This window comes from Mytilus galloprovincialis, chromosome 8, assembly GCF_965363235.1.
Source record: "Mytilus galloprovincialis chromosome 8, xbMytGall1.hap1.1, whole genome shotgun sequence".
NCBI lineage: Eukaryota > Metazoa > Mollusca > Bivalvia > Mytilida > Mytilidae > Mytilus > Mytilus galloprovincialis.
In genome coordinates, this window is record NC_134845.1 from 18,674,842 (window position 1) to 18,695,137 (window position 20,296).

Genomic DNA, 20,296 nt, shown 5'->3' on the forward strand with positions numbered 1-20,296 from the left:
TGAAACGGTTCACTTTCGATCAAAAATCCGGAAAATGACAGATATATATCGCGTATCATGATAACACTGTTAAATCTGTAAACTTGTGTTGTTTATAATATAAATTCAAGTTCTTCTTGTACATATTGTCAATATTTCATTTTATTACTTAAAAAAAAAGTTTTGGAGTAGAAAATTCAGGGGGCCTCCCCTGCCTCATAGGTAGTTACGGCCCTGCAGGGACTTTCGATACAAGTCCCTAAAAATCAGTATAAAGTAAAGGAGAGTGCATCCGGCATGATAATAAGTTTGCAAACATATTAGATTCGAGCGTCACTGATGAGTCTTTTGTAGACGAAACGCCAGTCTGGCGTATATACTAAATTTAGTCCTGGTATCTATGATGAGTTTATTCCTCACTACGTATTTGTACGAATTGTTATAATTATTTGTAGATATGAGTGTCAAGTTATGACACTCGTAAAAGAAAAATCATTTAGTTAGTTTTAATTTACTAACCCTAATATGGAAACAAATTTAATTATAAATTCATCATCTTTAACGTAAGATAAGGTATCTTTTATAAGAAACATTTTCAATTTATACAACAAAAAATCTTAAAAAAACTATCAGTTTACTCTATAAATAGAAAACACATTTTTCTTTACTAATTGTATAAAGAACCTTTTAATATGTATAGATTTTATTTGTTTTATATATATTTATTTGAAACCAAGGGAAAGTAACTCAATTTACAATTTATGTTTAAAAAATTTGTACTATATTTATAATACCACGTAGGTCTACTTGTTTTTAAATAGAACTCGAAACTGAGGCCGTGTTCACATTGACCTAAATTCGGTGTTGTGTAAGTGTAACTCACACGTAAACTAAACAGAATTACGTTCCCATTGATAAAACTCAATGTTTACATGTAGTGTAAATCATGTTTTGTCTACATGCAGTCGATACTCGATGTAGGCCTTGTGTAGATTAAGTGTACACAAAACTGGGCATTTAAAACATTAGTTACACCGTGCATATTTAAGGAAGAAAAGATTTAAAAAAAAAAATTACATTTATAGCAATTATTTATGAAGTTCTTTACAGAAATATTTGTCTGAACTTGATATATTAATTTGTTTTGTTTAGAAATAAAACTTAACGTAGCTTTAATAAGCCCTTATCAAGACTCAAAGCAGCATCATTGCCGAAAACATAATTCATTTGAAAATTAAGGTCTTTCCGAATCGACTTGACTTACACAGAAATATTTGCCACTGGTCTTTACTCAAACAACGATTCACTCATAAATGCATTACTTAAAAAGTGTGAGGTAAATGTATTGCTTGTCTAGTATCTCGGATCCGTGAAATTACACTTAAAAAGTATAAAAAAAAAAAGCATTACCTCCTCCCTTTGCCAAATACCTCTTTTGAACATACAGGAAAGCTAGAAATATAGTGATCCCTAATATATCAATCCTTCTTCTTCGTCTGTAAGCACGCTGTTGCAGCCTACGTATTCTAATGCTTAATCGAGACATCTTTATTATTTTTAAACTACTGCAAATCATCAAAATGGCTTTCATAAAGAAGCAACCACTTAACTTCAAAAAAAAGAGGGGGGGGGGGGGGTATTTTGATTATTTATCTGAGTCAGAATTTTGCCGCGCAAACGTTTTATTCCGGTTTTTTTTCGATGCTGGTAATCATTTTTTTTCTTCAACATTTAACACTTTAATGTATGGGGAAACTCTTGATTCAGAATATTTTTTTGTCATCTGTAGAACCAGAATTGTTTTCTTTGTCCAATTGAGGTTCGGAATATTTCCATCCCTCCTATTTAGAGTCAAATGGTCGTTCCCTTACTGCTAGAAAAGTTGTCCGAAAACGTTTCATTCGATTCTACGTAATGAACATTTAAATGACATAGAGTTTACAAATGTGAACAAATCTTATGTACAGGTAATTAAACCAGGTGTATAGATGTGAACAAATTTAATGTGAAACCAATGTCCAGTTCATTAAACTAATTGTAAACAAGTTTACTGTACATGGAATTTGGTGTGAACACGGCCTGAGGTAAGTCCTTTATCCTTTGTTTACACAGGCACTTGTACGTCTCAGACAAAAAAATCTTATACCTTAATCCTTAATAATATTAAGGTATGTATTAAGATTTTTTTTCTGAGACAAGTGCCTGTGTTTGTTTATTATGGTCATCATAGTATTATGTAACCTTCCGGCAGATGTGGCTAATATGGAACGCCATCACTGCCTTATAAGAAGAAACTAGTATTTTGTACTGAGATCTGAAAACAACTCACATTTACATGTATTTCTCTTACCTTATTTAATTATGATATTATTATTTCACAATTACGATCTTTGAAATTACTTCTGGTTTTCTTATGTTTCATGATAATTTCCTTTTAAAGAATGATATATTGACTTGAATATTTCAGGAAATTTTTTCAATGAAAATTTGTGAAATTATTTCCCATTATAATACATTTTTTTTAACAATTTAGCTTTTTATATTCAAATACACTCATTATCATTTCATAGTATTTGTGAAGGATATATATTTTTTCTAATAACTATTCAATAAGTTTACTACCCAGATAGAATTTCACGACAAAGGAAAAAATATCCCAGGGAAATATTTTCCTCCGGATAAAAAATAACAACAACTACTATGACATTTTTTCCTCCGGATCAAATTTCACCCGGATATAATTTTGCTTTACAATTACTGTAACGTATTACTAGACGGGCCTCAAGGGATTTCAAATCGAAAATAAATGCAAAACATGTGTTTTTGTGTCTTTCAAAACACAAATAATATACAGAATTAATTGCAGGATAAAGACAATAACTGTTTCGTGTCTTTATATATCAGCTGTATTTGTACTCGGCTCTAAACAGGTGTAATAGCTCACTAAAAGCTCGCATACACCTTTTTCCCTAGCCTCGTACAAATACAGCTGATATTTTTAAAAAGACACTAACCAGCTGTCATTGTCTATATATATATATTAACCAATGGTAAGCATCAACTGAAACTTAGGTGTTTACATATACACAGAAACGCTAGAATATGTAATATGTGCAACTGTAATTCTGTTTAGGATAAATATACAATATATTAGGTCTATGTCAGAAAAATATCAACTTTTTTGTATGAGGCTGAGAAACTAGGGAAGGGCTCGACCTCGCCCTTCCCCAGTTTCGCAGCATCATACAAAAAAGTTGATATTCTTCTGACATAGACTTACTATTGTTTTTATACTTCAACTTAAATAAATAAATTCATAGCTATTTAAATTGTAACACAAATTTTAAAATTATTTTCATTCGTTCATTCAAACTGTCCATGATGAAATTGACATTGCAGGAAATATAGCATGTGTTTCTATATTTAGGAAATAAACACAAGAAGTTGCAGTATTAATATAATTTTATTTTGGAATGGATTAGATATACAGATATTCGTATAAAGAATATCTAACTTTATTATTGGAATAATTCATCAGTATTTAAACTGTTCTTAATATAAAAAAACAAGAATGTGTCCCAAGTACACGGATGCCCCACTCGCACTATCATTTTCTATGTTCAGTGGATCGTGAAATTAGGGTCAAAACTTTAATTTGGAATTAAAATTGGAAAGATCATATCATAGGGAACATGACTTGTGTACTAAGTTTCAAGTTGATTAGACTTCAACTTCTTGACCAAAAACTTTAACCTGAAGCGAACGGACGCACAGACGGACGGACGAACGGACGCACAGACGGATGGACGAACGGAGGCACAGACCAGAAAACATAATGCCCCTCTACTATCGTAGGTGGGGCATAAAAATAAATTTCGAAGGACTTATGTATCGCTAAAACACCCACCCATAGCCGTTGAATGTGTATATATATATATATCATACTTCAAAATTGGTAAATTATGTTAATTGGTTTAATACTTCTAGATTTGTTTTATTATATTGTATGAAATACATTACTTTTTATAGTGCATCTAATTGTTTTAAATTCCTAAATAAAATAACACAGATGTTTTTTGTGCACTGTCAATTTTATCATGGATCACTTTTTCTACAATCAAACGAACACCTGCTTTAACTTTATAAAAGCACCTTGTTATTTGGTTTTTTAAACATGCACAACTTCTCTGTTTTGAAACATATAAATACATGTATTTGGTTATGTAGAAGTGTGAACCTATAATGTTATTAAATCAATATTGAGCCGTCGAAAATATAAAAAAAGATCTGTAACCAAAACACACCAAAGTTTAAATGGTGTAGCCTACTTTCTGTTTCAGAATAATTATTTACATGTTTCATTATTTAAACAGATTAAAATGTTTCGAGAGAACACATATCAACGTGTTTATATATGTAAAATCAATCTTTTAAATGTGTATATACATGCTGTGTGTATTTGAACTGATTTCAATAATAAGCATTCATTTTTTTATTTAAAATATTCATTGTAGTTACATGTAAAATGGTTAAACATTGATCATTCCAATAGTGTGTACCTTTGTCCTAATTTGTTTATAAATGTTAAATGAAATTGCAGTGTGATTTTATGTGAAATGTAAATTTTCTAAAATTAGACTCCATATTTTCCAAAATCTAAAAATATAACAACCATGACGTATCGGAAGTAAACACATCTTCATATATTATGGCAAGTTATGCTGATCAGACATTTTGTCCAGGTATGTATATGTTATATATAAAATAATATATAAACGCTCACATGGAGACTTTGAAAAAAATATCAATTCGTAATTACCTATTGTTTCAACAATTCCATTTAAATGCATGCATGTGTGGTCCGGCTACGTCGCGGTTGGCATGGCTGGTCGATCTGTTGGTCTGTTCACGTTGAATGCTTTTATTATAATTCTCAGCCGATTTAATACCTAATATGTTTCTTCAGACGGTTATTTAGTATGCCCCATTTATGGGCATTATGCTTTCTGGTCTGTGCGTCCGTCCGTTCGTTCGTCCGTCCGTCCGTCCGTCTGTCCCACTTCATGTTAAAGTTTTTGGTCAAGGTAGCTTTTGATAAAGTTGAAGTCCAATCAACTTGAAACTTAATACGCATGTTCCCTGTAATCATTTTAATTTGAATGCCAGATAAGAGATTTTGCCCCTTTTGCACGCTCTACTGAACATAGAAAATGATAGTGCGGATCGGATGGTGCATCCGTGTACTGGGAACACATTCTTGTTTACCTAGTATGTTATAAGTAATCAATTTATTTCAACCTGAAATTATTTACAACCCATCATTGGTAAACGGGACCTAGCTACGACTTTGTATAGCATAAAAATTAAATCTATATTGGTATTTTGAAATAAACAAATCAAGATACTTAATGTTTTTTAAAAAGAAGAATGACTCCCTGTGAATCCGTTATTCTCCAACTTTTGAGCTTTTTTCATATTTCTTGATCGGTGTGAGAAAAATCTGTTCCCGCCAAATGATTTGTAGAAGTTTAATTGTGACGTTTAATTTTCTTGGTTTCTTTTGAATTTTCCTATTGTGACGTCATGAAAAAAGGCAACCATGCCTGATGACGTGACATTAAAAAGTACACAACTTACTTCAAATGTTTGAAAAGGAAGGACAAAAATCATTAGAGAAACAGTTTCCACCACTATAACTCGTGTATAACGATATATATCCACTCTCAACAGTTAAATTTTAATTATTTAACAAGCTCGGCAAGCCTCGCGCTTTAAATATTAAAATTTAACTTTCTCGAGAGGAGAAATATCGTAACACACTTGTTGCAGTTGTGGAATCTATATTTTCATTGCTCCTCATACTTAAGGTTTAAGTATACATAAATAAAAGATATCAGGCAAAATGTTTTTCATCCATGATAGTCCAGTGATATTGTTGGCTTTTTTTCACCCATGATAGTCCAGTGATATTGTTGGCTTTTTTTCACCTATGATAGTCCAGTGATATAGTTGGCTTTTTTTCACCCATGATAGTCCAGTGATATTGGTGGCTTTTTTTCACCCATGATAGTCCAGTGATATTGTTGGCTTTTTTTCACCCATGATAGTCCAGTGATATTGGTGGCTTTTTTCACCCATGATAGTCCAGTGATATTGTTGGCTTTTTTTCATCCATGATAGTCCAGTGATATTGTTGGCTTTTTTTCATCCATGATAGTCCAGTGATATTGGTGGCTTTTTTTCACCCATGATAGTCCAGTGATATTGTTGGCTTTTTTCACCCATGATAGTCCAGTGATATTGGTGGCTTTTTTTCACCCATGATAGTCCAGTGATATTGGTGGCTTTTTTTCACCCATGATAGTCCAGTGATATTGGTGGCTTTTTTTCACCCATGATAGTCCAGTGATATTGGTGGCTTTTTTTCACCCATGATAGTCCAGTGATATTGGTGGCTTTTTTCACCCATGATAGTCCAGTGATATTGTTGGCTTTTTTTCACCCATGATAGTCCAGTGATATTGGTGGCTTTTTTTCACCCATGATAGTCCAGTGATATTGTTGGCTTTTTTCACCCATGATAGTCCAGTGATATTGGTGGCTTTTTTCACCCATGATAGTCCAGTGATATTGTTGGCTTTTTTTCACCCATGATAGTCCAGTGATATTGTTGGTTTTTTTCAAAACTACCTCTACCCTTTTTTTTATTTAGAAAATATGCGTCATTTTTATCGAATAGGGAAATCTATAATAAACCATGAATATGACCGAAACTTCAATTTGCAGACCCCCTTTGAAGAGTCAAACCCTGCTTTGAAATAAGACCACTTTTTGTCAGTGATAATAGATTATACATAAATAGACCCTCATATTTGCACATTTAGTCATTTTAGGCATGGAAAATATAAAATGAGTGTGTTTCCGTTTGTATTCATGCACAATTACTTCTGAGACTGTATTGTTTTGGGAAAACATTGTCTCCTTGGGAATTATTTTAAGCCATTTTTTTTTTCAAATTGGGATTCTTCTCCAGGGGGAAAAGCCTGTATTCTCTGGTAACTTTTAAAGGCAAACAATATCACTGGATACAGTATAATGCATAAATAAAAGGTATACATTTTTCCTTCGATACAGTATGCTTAAGTAAATGATACAAGAAAACAAAGTTCAATTATTCGTGCATAAAACAAAGCTTTGAGAAATAACTCTCTTTTCTCGTAAAACACAGTATGCATAAATAACACTGAAGGAGTAAAACGTTCTCTCCTATGATAAAGCATGCATACCTAAAAGATCCAGTGTAAACGTTCTCTCCTATGATATAGCATGCATACCTAAAAGATCCAGTGTAAAAGTTCTCTCCTGTGATATAGCATGCATACCTAAAAGATCCAGTGTAAAAGTTCTCTGCTATGTTAAGCATGCATACCAAAAAGATCCAGCGTAAAAGTTCTCTCCTGTGATATAGCATGCATACCTAAAAGATCCAGTGTAAAAGTTCTCTGCTATGATAAAGCATGCATACCAAAAAGATCCAGTGTAAAAGTTCTCTCCTATGATATAGCATGCATACCTAAAAGATCCAGTGTATAAGTTCTCTCCTGTGATATAGCATGCATACCTAAAAGATCCAGTGTAAAAGTTCTCTGCTATGATAAAGCATGCATACCAAAAAGATCCAGTGTAAAAGTTCTCTCCTATGATATAGCATGCATACCTAAAAGATCAAGTGTAAAAGTTCTCTCCTGTGATATAGCATGCATACCTAAAAGATCCAGTGTAAAAGTTCTCTGCTATGATAAAGCATGCATACCAAAAAGATCCAGTGTAAAAGTTCTCTCCTATGATATAGCATGCATACCTAAAAGATCCAGTGTAAAAGTTCTCTCCTGTGATATAGCATGCATACCTAAAAGATCCAGTGTAAAAGTTCTCTGCTATGATAAAGCATGCATACCAAAAAGATCCAGTGTAAAAGTTCTCTCCTATGATATAGCATGCATACCTAAAAGATCCAGTGTAAAAGTTCTCTCCTGTGATATAGCATGCATACATAAAAGATCCAGTGTAAAAGTTCTCTCTTATGATATAGCATGCATACCTAAAAGATCCAGTGTAAAAGTTCTCTCCTATGATATAGCATGCATACCTAAAAGATCCAGTGTAAAAGTTCTCTCCTATGATATAGCATGCATACCTAAAAGATCCAGTGTAAAAGTTCTCTCCTATGATATAGCATGCATTCCTAAAAGGTCCAGTGTAAAAGTTCTCTCCTATGATATAGCATGCATACCTAAAAGATCCAGTGTAAAAGTTCTCTCCTGTGATATAGCATGCATACCTAAAAGATCCAGTGTAAAAGTTCTCTGCTATGATAAAGCATGCATACCAAAAAGATCCAGTGTAAAAGTTCTCTCCTATGATAAAGCATGCATACCTAAAAGATCCAGTGTAAAAGTTCTCTCCTGTGATATAGCATGCATACCTAAAAGATCCAGTGTAAAAGTTCTCTGCTATGATAAAGCATGCATACCAAAAAGATCCAGTGTAAAAGTTCTCTCCTATGATATAGCATGCATACCTAAAAGATCCAGTGTAACAGTTCTCTCCTGTGATATAGCATGCATACCTAAAAGATCCAGTGTAAAAGTTCTCTGCTATGATAAAGCATGCATACCAAAAAGATCCAGTGTAAAAGTTCTCTCCTATGATATAGCATGCATACCTAAAAGATCCAGTGTAAAAGTTCTCTCCTGTGATATAGCATGCATACCTAAAAGATCCAGTGTAAAAGTTCTCTCTTATGATATAGCATGCATACCTAAAAGATCCAGTGTAAAAGTTCTCTCCTATGATATAGCATGCATACCTAAAAGATCCAGTGTAAAAGTTCTCTCCTATGATATAGCATGCATACCTAAAAGATCCAGTGTAAAAGTTCTCTCCTATGATATAGCATGCATTCCTAAAAGATCCAGTGTAAAAGTTCTCTTTCCCCATGATAGAGAATACAAAAATAAAAGTTAGAGGGTAACACAAATGTTCTCTCATGCTACAGTATACAAAAATAAAAAAAATGCATGGAAAAACTGAGTATTCTCTCATGATACATTATAAACATTAAAGATAAAGGGTAAAATATAAAAGTATTTATCTTGTCGTACAATGCAGTTTAAATGATATAAGAAATAACGTGTTCTGCTCACCTTATACAGTATGCTTAAAGAAAAACAATAAATAGATTTATCTTTCCTTATGATACTGTATGCATAAATAAAAGATACACGTGAAAAGTTTTTTTCTCCCATATATAGTATACATAAATGAAGATAAAGGAAAACATGTCTCTTTTCTAATTATAAGAGTTTTATTTAAATAAATGATATAAAAATAATATTCTCTTCACTCATAATGCATCATTCATAAATAAAAGATATCTTACTACTCCAATGTTACAGTATGCATCGATAAAAGTTTAAGGAAGACAAATTACAAGATAAAACATCTCCATAAACAATATGTATAAATAAAAGATAAAGCCTGAGGGTAATCAGTTTTCTCCCCCATGATGCAGTAGGTATGAATAAAAGATATAAAAATAAAAGACTAGCGTTTTCTTTTTCAATGATACGGTATGCATAAGTACATGTACTAGAGACAGACTTTTTATAGTTCGTTCTTATGTTGTACTGTTATACCACTGTCCCAGGTTAGGGGAGGGTTGGGATCCCGCTAACATGTTTAACCCTGCCACACTATGTATGTCTATGCCTGTTCCAAGTTAGGAGCCTGTAATTCAGTGGTTGTCGTTTGTTTATGTGTTACATATTTGTTTTTCGTTAATTTTAAAAAAAATAATAAATAAGGCCGTTAGTTTTCTCGTTTGAATTGTTTTACATTGTCATTTCGGGGCCTTTTATAGCTGACTATGCGGTACTACGGTATGGGCCTTGATAATTGTTGACGGCCGTACTCTCTTTTGGAGAGTTGATGAATTGGCAATCATACCCCATCTTTTTATAACACGCTTTCTTCTCTAATGATACATTATGCATAAATATATATATAATATTAAAAATAAAGTATTTTTCATTGTGCATGTATAAAAGATAGGCGTAATAACGCTCCCCATAATACAGTGTGCATAAATACAAAATGCTTGGTAAAACTGTTTTTTCTTCCTCCCATGATACAGTATCCATAGAAAAAATACATATTGTACAACTTTCTCCTCTTCTACTTTACAGATTGTATAATTAAAAGATACAGGGTTAAGGTATCCTTTCTCTCACGATAAGCTACACATCGATTTAAGTTACATAGTAAAATATTTTCATCTCCTCTGATACAGTATGCATAGATTATCGATATAGTGTAAAACGTTTTCGTTTATATTTTCCTTGATATAGAATGGTTTATACTTTTCCGTAGACAGCATGTAAATTAAAAGATGTGGGGGATGAATTGGTGAGTTTTGTTTAACAATGTTCAAATCATTAATACCGTTTGAGTAGCTGAATGATACCAGAGTAAAACATTCTACATAGTTAATGTTTTTATCATTTATACATAATGTACATATGACAAATTCAGTGAAAAGGGTAAAGCCTAAACAGCATTTTAAATTCAAAAGAAATCTAGATATCAAATTCATAGATTGTTGCTGCAATTAGTTAGCAAAGGTACCAGGATTATAATTAAATACATCAGACACGCGTTTCGTCTTCATAAGACCCATAAGTGACGCTCAGATCAAAAAAGTTATATAGCCAAACAAGTACAAAGTTGAAGAGCAATGATGAATCAAAATTCCAAAATGGTGGGCCAAATACGGCTAAGGTAATCAAAATATATTTTGATGTTTTTTTTCAATTTGTTTTTTAAGATATGTGTGTTTGTTTCCCATGTTAATTAAGCAAACACATTTATTCATTAATTCATATCTATTTTTGCCTTCTAGAACGCCATAGAAAGATGCTCAACAAATCATTTCTATATTATTCCGTGAATGCTGTAATAACATACATAAAATTATCAGTTCATTCTACATGGATATTTTATATATGTCAAGAAATGAACCAACTGAAGATAGTGCTGCAGTGAAATCTTGGTAAAAGGACAAAGTTTTTTAACATGTAACATCGACTGTTATAACTTAAATGACGGATCAGACATTTTGGGTAATCTTATCAATCAACGACAATATGTCAAGGCCAAGCCAAAGGATGCCCAGCATAGTTCAAACTCTGTAAACTGTAGCACATTCAATTCTTCATTCAGACAAACAAGTTATGTCGGGACAGACTTTACCTATTAATGATTCTGTCGAACATGAAGAACAGAAGAAACCAGAATCACACACACATGTAACAATTGTATCTGCAGATAAAGAGAAGTTAATGTATAGATGTGATTTGGACAGGAAGATGGATGATGCTACTGTCCAAGACGAACAGCTTCATCCAAACAAAAGACTTCCAACTGATGTTGATTTAACATCTTCCGACCAAGACAAGACGACCTCATATTCTTTAGATGATCCAAAAATATTGATTGACAAAGATCACCAAAAGACACATGAGTCAGGTTCGTCACGCATAGCCAATTTTTCAGCAGTCAATAGTTTACCACGCCGACAAAGACTTGACTCGTTCTTGTCGATTCGAAAAAATATGCAACATGACGGATCATCTGTAGCTCCTACGCCTGGTGATTCTGAATCACGTGATGACTCTGAATCACATGATGACTCTGAATCACAAGAGGACTTCGAATTTTACAACAGTTCGGCGTTTAACACTACAAATCGAAGGACAGAAGATAACACGTCTGCCTTACACATAAGCTGTGAGGAATTATCAGAAATGAGTGGTTGTATTGAATGCGTAAAGGCAATTCCTGTTTTCTCTGCAAACGAAATTCAAGAAGGAGACCATATCGTTTTTGCAGGTACAGTGTACGATCATCATGCAATTGTAGAGTCTAAGCTTCCTGACAAAAAGTTTGAAATAATAGAAGCAACAAATACAATATTTGGAGTAGCAACGGGTCTCTTTTTAGGCAAAAAAGCTCTCATTGGAAAATCCGCCAAATTATTTAACTTTGCAACACAAAATCTTCGTGTCATAGCGTACAGAGTAAGACCGTTCACGCGAAAAGAAACTGCGCAACGAGCAAGGGATTTTGTTGCAGGTGATGGGACGAGTGGAAAGTACGATTATGATCTTTTAGATAATAATTGCGAACATTTTGCAACATATTGCGTTACAGGACGAAAATTCAGTATTCAAGTAACAAAATTCAGATTAACGAGTAGTTTGTTTTGGAAAAGTGGGTTTATTGGGATAAGTGATGAATCGGTCAGGAATGAAAAGCAATATGAACACGGAATAATATGTAAACAGTGTTTTGAAATCAATAGACAATTATTCAACGTAAATGTTAAACCAATAGTACAGGCAGGAGATGTTCAAAAGGGAAACATCTTAAGGTACAGTTACTGGAACTTGTGGCATGATGCTGTCATCTTAGAGATTAAAGATGTTAAGGAATCTCATGTTACCTGCTTCATTGCACATTATGCGTTTTGTGGCATATTTTCTCATAGGACAATTTTACGAGAGGAATTGATAGTTTATTTTGATAGTGGCTTCAAGATTTTGGATTATAGTCCACCAGACTTTAACGTCTATGACGTCGAGACTGTCATTGAAAGGGCATCGGGACGACTTGGTGAACAACAGTTTATATTCTTTTCTAATGATTCAAGTCATTTCTCGCGTTGGTGTAAACTTAAACGGGAAAAAAGCAACAGGCGAGGACAGGTTGTAACATTTGAAACCACTTGATACTGATGTTTTAAAGCTTTAGTTCGTTTTGCTTCCTTAATCGTTATATGTAGGCTGAGTAGTTAACTTTCAAAGAAATTTATACTGCAGATAGATCTATTTCGTGGGTACCACTTAATGAACGTTGATTAAGAAGAAAGAAATAATTTTTCGTTCAAAGGTTTTTTCGTTGAATATAAAGATTCTTGGTTTGCCTATTCTTATGAAATACACAAAATTTCGAACTCTACTAAAAGAAATAACTAACAGTACATTGATTTGGATGTTTTTTTTTCTTTCCGACGCTTTCAAATATTAAACTTATATCTATATTCGTGGTCGACTCATCAGCTATTCATTGTTCCAAATGTGGTTTAGGTTCTTAAATATTTTGACATGGAGCATCACTAAAGAGACAATAATTGTCGAAATGTGAATCAGGTGTAGTACCGCTGGTTCTGTTTTAACTTATATGTTAGGTTAGGTTTGACGGATTCTTTTGCTTACTCGCTGAAATAATAATGTGAAATGTATTATCCTATTTCTCGTCTATGGAATATAAAGTGTTACAAAGTTATTCGAAATGTTTTCAATATTGCAACAAACATGACAAAAGTCGTGGTTTTATAGGAGTATTAAAACGGAATAATATTTTACTTTGTCAAATTATAGTTTGAAATATGATTAAATTAAGATACATTTGTAGGTCACCATGCTTTTTCAACCAAAAGGCTGTAAACATTTACACAATCGATATGAATGGTTTTTTTTTCTGTAATTCGATAGAATTCTTCCCTTTTGTGATTTTCCCCATAAGAATGAAAGAAACCAAGAAAAAAAAACTCCCAACAAGACCAAAGGCATACATTATCTTAGTGAATTAACCACCCCCCCCCCCCCCAAAAAAAAAAACCACAACAAAAACAAACAAAACGATCATTTGCGGTGATTTTCACTCTGTGGTGTTAAAAGACTAATATATTATCTTAGTTTACTACATAAATTTGAAAAAATCAGCCAGTTAATTAATAGATAGAAATAAAAATATGTGAAATATTGCAATATAAGAGGGCATTAATATATTAATAATTATGAGGCATTACACTCTGTATGTAGTGGATAAGTTTAAAAATTTGGTAAATCATTAATATTTATCAAAAAGTTAGTATACTAGGTGTAGTATAAAATTAAATATTTAACATGATGTTTAAGAAATAATACCAAAACGTTGATGCGTTAATATTTAGCTATTGTTGATTGATATTTGTAAAAAACTGTACTTGTTATATTATGTTATGTTATGATATAATTTTTTATGTTTTTGTCCAATGTTCATCCGAATATTGCGTAATTGTATATACTGCCACCTTTATTTAGACTATTAGTATATTTTTTACTTTTTTTTTATATATAATACTTTAGTTTAAAACCTGACTTTGTTATTTAGCTACATATGTGTTTAAAGTGTTGGTAATATGTGCGTTGTGAGATTAGTTTTACACGATCATTGTAAATGCTTTTTTAATTGTACATTTTGTCGTATTAAACTTATAAGGCTTTTGATGCCAGACAAATGTTATTTGAGATTTTCATGTTTATCGATATAATGTTACAAAAGTAATTTCGTGCTTAGACAGAAACAAAACGTAAGAAAAAAGACTCTCATATAATTATGTTTTATATTTAACATTTATTTGACCATAGGTGTATTTGTGCTTTCAGTTTCTGTTTTTGAAATTAACAATTTCTGCTAATTTGATTTCGTTTATAAACTAAAGCTTAACCAATCATTAGACATTCAAAACTATATAATGCATTTAAGTATCAAATATATGTTGTTGGATTTTTTGGGGTTAAAAGTACAAAAACGAAACAAGACTGAACTCCGAGGAAAATTCAAAAAGGAAAGTCCCTCAAAAAGCAATATCAAAAGCTCAAACATCTCCCACGAATGGACAACAACTGTCATATTCCTGACTTTTTTCTTATGTGGAAAATGGTGAATTAAACCTGATTTTTAGCTGGCTAAACCCATCAGCTGTATGACAGTTGCATCAGATTTCATTATATTGATAATAATGTGTGAACAAAACAAACAGACATAATAGGTGAAGGCGAAAATAGCGAAGTTCACAAACTAAGGAGGAACCGATAACGCTTTGGCTTAAAATACAAAGTTTTTTTTAAATTTGCATGACTAATGTTTAAGGATAACTGAGGGATATATAATACTGTAATTTGGATGATAGATAACAGTCTGACTTCTACTATTTATTCTGTAATAATATTTCATCTATAAATAACTGTTCTGAACCTCAAAAAGAAACCGAAGATGTAGGATATTATATATGCCAAGTCATAAATGATACTCTGATCTTATAACATGATTATGAACTGTAACATAAGACATATTGGTTTTTATCTGGTGTTTTCCCAATTTAATCAACGAACGTCACTCACCACAATTTAAAGATGTAATACGCTTTGGCAGATTAATTTATCTTTTAGATCTGAATGAAAAACTTAATTATTTTCGACTGCTTACCCCTCCGGATTACCTTAAACCACCCTAGTTTTTGGTTAAGGGTTCGAGATGGTTGCTCAATATTCATAACTACCGTGTTTAACAGTTTTAAAGACCTTTGTTGTTATTGTTGTTAAATACCTTTGTTGATATTATTGTTGTTATTCGTTTTTTGCCATGACCTTGTCAGTTTGTCTTCAAACAGAGGCAACAATTCACGTGATATTCACCTCAAACTAGGTTATATATTAACCTCTCGAGACAATTTTTATGTGAATTTCACGAGAACTTTAAAAAAAATTAGTATTTTTCATTATTTTAATTAAATCAAAAATTTATATGTTATTGTCCTGTACCAAGTCAGGAATATGACAGTTATTATCAAATAGTTCGTTTCTATGTTTTTTTTGCATTGTCGTTTGTTTTTGTGTACTTCAGTGTTTCTGTTCTTTCTGTTGTTTCGTTGTTTTCTTCTTATAGTTGATGTTTTTCCCTTGGTTTAAGTTTGTAACCCGGATTTGTTTTCTCTCAATCGACTCATGACATTTGAACAGCGGTATACTACTGTTGCCTGATTTTTTTGGAAATACTGTACTTGAGATTCACTTGAAATCTACATGAACGTATTGCACGTGAGTTTAACGTTTAGGTTCGTTTGAGGGAAAATGCAGTTGTATTTCACGTGAATTTCACATGAATTTAAATTCACGCGAACTTGATGTGAGTGACATTTCTCTGTGTAGGACTTTGAGTGTCCCTTTGGTACCTTTCACCTCTCTGCTAAGTATAAAGTGTAATATACATGTGTTGTAGTGTTATCATCTTATAACTTCTTATACAGAATATACTCCAAATTTTGTAGTTATGTAATTATTGTTTTTCTTTTCATAACTGATTTCTATCAAGGACTTGATTATTAGAAATTAATTTTTTTTACAAAATATTGCAGCTTGTGTTCGTAACATATTACTTCTATGTGTACTGATCTGCTTGTTACCGACATAAATTTTATATTAAATACTCGTGTTTTATGATTAAATTTGATAAGAATTACGTTTCTAAATCAAAATATATGTGCTGAGTATATGAGCACCCCTTGTTCTAATAAACAGTTTTTAAAATGTTTGTTGATGTGTTAGTATGTTGTTTTCTGTCAGCCGGATCTATGCTGTTAAATTAGAAATTTAAATAAACTTGCCTTGAAGAAGACACAAAAAAAAAAATTAGCTAGCAAACTTTAAATGAAAAAACTGATATATAGTTCCTGTTGTAACACTGATTAAGATTGGAGTCGGATTCACCTGCTGCGTGAAGGATTCTATCTCAAAACCATGAGTGTAGGAAAGGATAGAAACCAAGGAGTTTGACTTCTGTTTGTTTTCATGATAATTCGACCATTCAGACCACTCGGCAACCTAGACCACCTAAAAGATGAAAATATTGTCAAGTACGAATAAAACGAGACAGTGTCACTCTCATTGCGAAAGCCAGATGATATGTAGAAGACAGACATCATTTTATTTCTTTATTGCATGTCCTTAATAGCAACTTAAATTAGGTTTTTGTCTCCCGTCGAAATCGGATTTGTTTTTGTAAAAAGTATTATGTAATTTAAATTAGGTTGCTCAAAACTTAGAATATTTCAAGACAGAGAGATAATTATGAAACATCAATGATGTCATGTTTTTATAATGATTCTAGCTATTCATTATATTTTCGGACCGAGGACAAGCAAACAAAAGAATGCGACAAAAATGTCGCAAGTTTCTATAATTATTTTGATATTTTGGATAACTTTGATAAAATCAAACGGGAAAATCTACTTCCTCCTCTAACGAATAAATTAGACGCAAAAAAAACCCCTCAAAAGTTGGTAGAAAAGATGCTTATATAAAACATGTTGTTATATAAAAGATTCACAAGGACAGAAAACAGCTGGAACCACTTGACTGATTTTATTTTTTGTATGATAATAACAACATCATGAATAATTCTCGATAAGATAAGTCCTGTTCTACTTTGTTAAAAAAGAAGTAATATAACTATAATTAGATGCGTTCAATTAAGTTTAGTTTTAGTTACATATTTAATTTTCCTTTGTAATCTAACTAGTTCTATAAAAAGATTTTAATATGTTTTAATTATGTATGATACATTTACTTCCTTGCTGAAAACAGAAATGCATTTTTAAAATAATCATTGACATTGAAAAAAATACCAAGTCTTTTAATTCAAATAGTTTTTTCCATAAGTGAATGCTATATTGTTATAACTTAGACATTTTGAAAGAAGGACGAAAAATACCAGAGTGACAGTAAAACTCATACATTAAAAATAAACTGACAACTCCATGGCTAAAAATTAAAAGACAAATAGACAAATAATAGTACAGAAGACACAACATAGAAAATAAAGACTAAGCAACACAAACCCCACCAAAAACTGGAGGTGATTTCAAGTGTCCCGGAAGAATAGGCAGATCATGCATGTGACACCCGTCGTGTTGCAAATCCGGTAAATAGTCTAATTATTGATCATGAAACGACAGACAAAATTATTTTACCATTTTACCATGAAAACACCTATACTGAGAAATTCTGTATCAAATTAATTATATTTATGTGTGAGACCTTGACACATACAAATATCTAAATATTTAAGACAAATAAGTCTTAAATGAGGCTTAAAGTTATTTGCTGTTTCCCCCCCCCCCCCAGTTTATATTGCAATCTGAATTTCTGAAGCCCGTAATCTGATTTGATTGATATGTGACAAACTTCGGTCTTGTGAACATCGGAAGGATATCATTTACTAAACATATTTTGTAATTTGTGATCTTTTTTTTTTGTTTTAAAAGTGACCTCATCAAACTGACTTCTTTGAATCTCAAGGTATTAAAAGGACATCGTGTGAGGTAGAACATTTCAATTTTTTACCTAGAAAAATATTTTAATTTTGAAAATACTTATTGTTCATAATCATGAGACTTTGGCGCACCTTATTCTGCGAAACAAAACCATGTGCAATTTGTATAAATAGGAGATGGGGAATTACGTGTCTAACTTGACAGGGATAACGAGATCAAATATCGTATGTTAATTAATTTGAGCCGGAAGTCATATTTGCAAATTAGTATCATTAAACTGTAATCTGACTTCTGTTGAAATGCACATTTGCTGTTCCGTAGTATAATTTATGACTGTATCTAGGTCATATTCATGAAGCATCGTAATACGTTCACAGTTTAAAGGTGCAGTTGTTAATTGATGATTTAGATACTGGTTGGGAATTTTCAAAAGTTTAAAGAAAGTTCTAAAATGTGAAAAAAAGTAATATATATTGTGACAGCTTACCAATTGATAATAGTTAAGACGTGAAAATGAAAGGATTTGGTGTTTTGATATTGATTTTAATATTGAATAGTACAACCGCATTTTATACGCGTCAGTCTCCAGATAAAAGTCCAAATACTCACGAAACAATAACCCTAGAAGGAACAAAGCAGGCACTGTCAAGTTACATTTGGGAAAAGAAATTAAAAAAAACCGGCTCTAAAAACACAGCTGTGGATGACTTCTTTAAGAACGGTAAGCGTATTTCACCTTAATGCGTATGTCAATACTTTCATAAAGACATATTGTTTACGTCAGGTATATAACACATAAACTAAATTAATTGGGCTATAACTTTTCAGCATGCATCCTCTGTGATAGTGGACTTTGTAGAGTTGATTTAAAACAGAGGAAGATGTTTTCGCATGACAATTAAAGAGTTTTTTTTGAAACTTTGAGAAAGTTTTGAGAGAAATAAAACGAATGAAAATTGATAATATACCCCTCTTACACAAATCGAGGTTTTATAAAAAAAAAAAAAAAAAAAAAAAGCATCAGCACGTCTGATTTGTGATCAGCTTACGACCAGAAAGACACAAAATGTAGAAACTCGTGAAAATTGTCTTTGCAAAATTAATAAAGTGTTATTTCGTTTTCCTAGCTGTACGTCGATTGCCGAGCCTGCAAGTTATATCTTCGTGTGTAGATTAATAAAGGACATTCCATTTTGAATTTCCTATGAAGTTTGGTACTTTGGTTTTTTTTACTTTTTGACAAAATTAGACATTAGATGACAAAATCAGTTATCTTTTTTAAACACTAATAGCGGACAATTTTCAAGTCAAGTTTTTAAACGATTTTACAAAATGAAATAATCACATTCTATTTACTACTTTAATTTCTACTGAGATAACGATGAAAGGTTGCACAAAAAAAACCCCATTGCACAAGCTTAAAATCAACTTCATTGAGATTTTGAAAAGAATTCAATAAAAAGTCAACTTAACCTTTAATTATTGTAAGACAACAAAACACAAAGACTCGAATACAATTATATATATATGATAGGTTCAATGTAAACATCAACGTATATATATAAGCCACTCTATCAAGTTATCAGAGACAAATTAAAAACACACACATACATGACACTGATGTTTCCACAAGCTTTATTTGATGTAGAAATTACGTTATATGTAATCAAAAACGATGCTATGTTTTTACTACTGTTACTATCTTCCTGATATATGATAAAGTCTTAAGTTGAAAGGTTATACCTGAAGTGATACGTCATTGTAAAAGTTTTCAAGATTTCATAGTCTTTCTACATTTTAAATTTCTAGATGCCATCAGTAAAATAGAAATGAAGAAAGCAATAAATACTATTGTTCAGGCAATTACAAATACACAAGTGGACAAGGAGAAGATAGCTTACGTACATTGCCATGCTGATCAAATATCACTAGGTAATTCAAATTAATGATTAGTGATAAAGAATTGCAGTACTGGTATCCCTATTATAATGCATTACTGTTGTGATTTTCTGAATTAAACATTTCAATTATTCCGAAAACATCGACTGCGATTGCATAATAAAACATATATACTTTAAGCAGTAGTTTAACTATGTTTGG

General features: G+C 31.9%; 2 protein-coding genes across 2 annotated transcripts in view; both read left to right on the forward strand.

Annotated features, from left to right (window-relative positions):
* Positions 1-4,647: 4,647 nt before the first annotated feature.
* Positions 4,648-15,459, forward strand: LOC143085244 (uncharacterized). Its single transcript, XM_076261484.1, has 2 exons — positions 4,648-4,721; positions 10,940-15,459. Exon 2 carries the CDS (start codon positions 11,271-11,273, stop codon positions 12,825-12,827), a length of 1,557 nt encoding a protein of 518 aa, XP_076117599.1. The 5' UTR covers positions 4,648-4,721; positions 10,940-11,270; the 3' UTR covers positions 12,828-15,459.
* A 3,005-nt stretch (positions 15,460-18,464) lies between these two features.
* LOC143085246 (uncharacterized) overlaps positions 18,465-20,296 on the forward strand; it is a 31,431-nt gene continuing 29,599 nt past the window's right edge. The window contains exons 1-2 of the mRNA XM_076261487.1: positions 18,465-18,917; positions 20,006-20,128. Of these exons, the coding sequence (XP_076117602.1) occupies positions 18,710-18,917; positions 20,006-20,128 (331 nt within the window). The 5' untranslated portion in view covers positions 18,465-18,709. The remainder of the gene's footprint in view (positions 18,918-20,005; positions 20,129-20,296) is intronic.

Coding starts and splice junctions, on each gene's coding strand:
- LOC143085244 (XM_076261484.1), top strand. CDS start 11,271: ATGTCGGGACAGACTTTACCTATTAATGATTCTGTCGAACATGAAGAA.